This window comes from Calidris pugnax, unplaced genomic scaffold (assembly GCF_001431845.1).
Source record: "Calidris pugnax isolate Ruff unplaced genomic scaffold, ASM143184v1 scaffold278, whole genome shotgun sequence".
Taxonomy (NCBI): Eukaryota; Metazoa; Chordata; class Aves; order Charadriiformes; family Scolopacidae; genus Calidris; species Calidris pugnax.
This window is the reverse complement of record NW_015090988.1, coordinates 36578-40290: the sequence shown is the minus strand read 5'-3', so window position 1 is coordinate 40290 and position 3713 is coordinate 36578. Positions and strand designations below refer to the sequence as shown.

General features: G+C 64.5%; 1 protein-coding gene across 1 annotated transcript in view; it reads left to right on the top strand.

Moving 5' to 3' along the window:
* The window catches only part of TRIM28 (tripartite motif containing 28), a gene marked incomplete at its 3' end in the record, with an annotated part of 13149 nt that overhangs the window by 7280 nt on the left and 2156 nt on the right, over window positions 1-3713 (top strand). The window contains exons 8-12 of the mRNA XM_014954038.1: window positions 1718-1832; window positions 1909-2009; window positions 2110-2368; window positions 2731-2773; window positions 3318-3377. Coding sequence (XP_014809524.1) covers window positions 1718-1832; window positions 1909-2009; window positions 2110-2368; window positions 2731-2773; window positions 3318-3377 — 578 coding nt within the window. The remainder of the gene's footprint in view (window positions 1-1717; window positions 1833-1908; window positions 2010-2109; window positions 2369-2730; window positions 2774-3317; window positions 3378-3713) is intronic.

Below are 3713 nucleotides of genomic sequence, written 5' to 3'. Positions count from 1 at the left end.
CCCTCCCTCTCACCCCCCTCTCCCCTCCGGCAGGAGGAGCAGCAGGAGGCGGCCATCGGGGACACCCAGGACACCAAACCCGTGGGGCTGATCCCGGAGCACCCTGGGGTGCTGGCACCCACCGGATCCTCGGGGGGGATTCAGGGATCCTCCCAACTCCCCAGTGTCTCCTCTTGCCGCGTCTGCTGCCGGGCCGGGGCCGTGGTGATGTGTGATTGTTGTGAGCGCTGCTACCACCTCAGCTGTCACCTCCCTGCCCTCCAGGAGGTCCCCAGGTAGGTCTTATCCCTGGGATCTGCTGGGATCCACTGGTCACCTCCCTCCGCCCCTGGGATCCGCTGGGATCCACTTTGTCACCTCCACCTGTCCCTGGGATGCACTGGTCACCTCCCTCCGCCCCTGGGATCCGCTGGGATCCACTTTGTCACCTCCCCATGTCCCTGGGATGCACTGATCACCTCCCTGCGCCCCTGGGAGCCTCTTGTTGTGCCCCTGTGGCACAGGGGGTACACCGAGGTGCTGCCATGTGTCCCCTCAGGGTCACCATGATGTGATGGGTGCCCTCGGGGTGCTACCACATGTCCCCTCGGGGTCTGTGTGAGGTGACAAGCATCCCCAGCGTCCTGCCATGTGTCCCCTCGGGGTCCCTGTGGTGTGACAAGCATCCTCAGTGTCCCTCTGGCGTGGGGGGTGCCTGAATTGCTGCCACATGTCCCCTCGGGGTCCGTGTGAGGTGACAAGCACCCCCAGCATCCTGCCATGTGTCCCCTCAGGGTCCATGTGGCACCAGGGTGCTGCCACATGTCCCCTCGGGGTCACCATGATGTGATGGGTGCCCTTGGGGTGCTGCCACGTGTCCCCTCGGGGTCTGTGTGGTGTGACCAAGCATCCCCCCCATCCTGCCATGTGTCCTCTCAGGGTCCATGTGGCATCAGGGTGCTGCCATGTGTCCCCTCGGGGTCACCATGATGTGATGGGTGCCCTTGGGGTGCTGCCACGTGTCCCCTCGGGGTCTGTGTGGTGTGACCAAGCATCCCCCCCATCCTGCCATGTGTCCTCTCAGGGTCCATGTGGCATCAGGGTGCTGCCATGTGTCCCCTCGGGGTCACCATGATGTGATGGGTGCCCTTGGGGTGCTGCCACGTGTCCCCTCGGGGTCTGTGTGGTGTGACCAAGCATCCCCCCCATCCTGCCATGTGTCCTCTCAGGGTCCATGTGGCATCAGGGTGCTGCCATGTGTCCCCTCGGGGTCACCATGATGTGATGGGTGCCCTTGGGGTGCTGCCACGTGCCCCTCGGGGTCCCTGTGGTGTGACAAGCATCTCCACCATCCTGTCATGTGTCCCCTTGGGGTCACCATGATGTGACAGGTGCCCTTGGGGTGCTGCCACGTGTCCCTCGGGGTCACCATGATGTGATGGGTGCCCTTGGGGTCCTGCCACATGTCCCCTCAGGGTCACCATGATGTGATGGGTGCCCTTGGGGTGCTGCCACATGTCCACTTGGGGTCCCTGTGGTGTGACAAGCATCCCCACCATCCTGCCATGTGTCCCCTCAGTGTCCGTGTGGCACCAGGGTGCTGCCACGTGTCCCCTCGGGGTCACCATGATGTGATGGGTCCCCTTGGGCTCCCTGCGTTGTGACAAGCCCCTACCCCCCCTGGACACTGTCACACGTGTCCCCCACGTTGTGACACGTCCCCCACCGTGTCCCCCAGATCTCCTACCAGCTCCACCGTGCCCTCAAGATGATCGTGGACCCCGTGGACCCTCAGGGCGATGTCAAATTCCAGTGGGACCCCAACACTTGGACCAAGAGCGTCGAGACCTTTGGTGAGGCCTCCTTGGGGGAGGGGACACCCCTTTGGGGACACCCCCCACCCCGTGACACCCCTCGTCTCCCCGACAGGCACCATCATCTCCGAGCCCAGCCTCCCCCCGCCGGCCCTGAGCCCCCAGCCGCCGGCCGCTAGCCCCCGGGACCCCAGCCCCACCACTAGTCCCTCGCAGGTATTTTGGCAAGGGGTGAACAGGGTGGCATTCTGGGGGGAGTCCTGCACCCATGGGTGCCCCCCCCTCACCCCTCTGTCCCCCAATTTCCCTTCCACAGGCCCCCCTGCCAGCCGTGGTGGTGAACAAAGGCCAACACGCTCCCGGTCCCCTCCTGCTGTCCCCTCTGGGCCACCAGATGGGAGCTGAGGAGGGACAGAGGACCCCCGGCGTCCCCCAGAGCGATGCGGGGGAGCAGAGGACGCCCACCCTGCCTCAGCTACCCCTGGGGACCGAGGGACAGGGCTGTCCTGACCTGTCCCCTCCACACCTTCACCCCCAGGTGGCCGAGAGCCCCAGGGACACGGCTGCGGAGCTTGGTGAGGGGGGGGTGACACAGGACAGGGGGGGAGGAGGAAGATGGAGGGGTGATGGAAGAGGGGAGGAGGATGAGGATGAGGGGTGACACACGGAGGGGGAGGGAAGAGGACGAAGGGGGGGTGACGATGAAGGGGGGTGACGGGGAGGAAGATGAGGATGAGGGGAGTGACACACAGGGGGAGGGAAGAGGATGAAGGGGGGTGACGGGGAGGAAGATGAGGATGAGGGGAGTGACACACAGGGGGAGGGAAGAGGATGAAGGGGGGTGACGGGGAGGAAGATGAGGATGAGGGGAGTGACACACAGGGGGAGGGAAGAGGAAGATGGGGGGAGGAAGGCCCCTGATGTGGGTTTTTCTCAGCAGCCAATGGCCCCCCCGAAGCTGCTGTCACCGGAGCGAAGAGGTGAGTGTTGGGGGGGGAAACCCTGTCCCTTGTCCCCAGGGCCCTTGTCACCCCTGTGCCTGGAGCGGTGGCTCCCCAACACCTCGCTGTCCCCTGTCCCCCCACACCTGCGACCCCCATCCCGCTGTCCCCAAAGTCCTTTTTCACCCCAGATGCCATCCCGCTGTCCCCAGGGCTGCCTTAGCCCTGTCCCCCCATCCCTGACACCCCCGTCACGCTGTCCCCAGGGGTGGCTTGGACGGCGCTGTCCCTTGTCCCCCCACACCTGGCACCCCCTTTTCTTTGTCACCCCATGTCCAGGGGGTGGCAAAGACACCCTGTCCCCCCCATACTTGGGGTTCTCCCCACCCTTGTCACCTCATACCCAGCGTCCCCCGTGTCCCCTGTCACTCCATATCCAGGTGTGGAGGACAAGGGACAAGGCCACCATGTCCCCGTCATCGTCCCTGGGTAGTGGGGCTCCATCCCAGGAGATCTCCCAGCTCGGGGTGGGGCTGGTGCTTGGCCCCCCCCCCCAAGGTGCTTTTATGACCTTATTATACAGGAAAAAGCACCTTCATCCTCCTGAGGAGGAGAAGTTAGTTAAGAAGCTGCTCGTTAAACGGTAATGATAACGAAGAGGGCTCCGGAGGTGGGGGGGAGAGGATGGGGGGCAACACATTCCAACAGCGAGTTTAGGGGGTGGCAGATGGAGCCCTAGGACACCCCCCCTTGTCACCCTGTCCCCAACGGTCCCCTCACCCTTGTCACCTCTGTGCAAGGGTGACTGTGAGTCCCCCCCTGCCTGAGGGTCCCTTGTCCCCCCCCAACCTGAGGGTCCCTTCTCCAGGATGTCCCTGTCACTCTCTTCCTTGGGTGCCCCCCCCTTTCTTGTCCCCTGTACCAGGAGGTGGCTGGGGTCTTCCTGTCCCTTGTCCCCCTGTCCCTGGGGTCCCCCCAT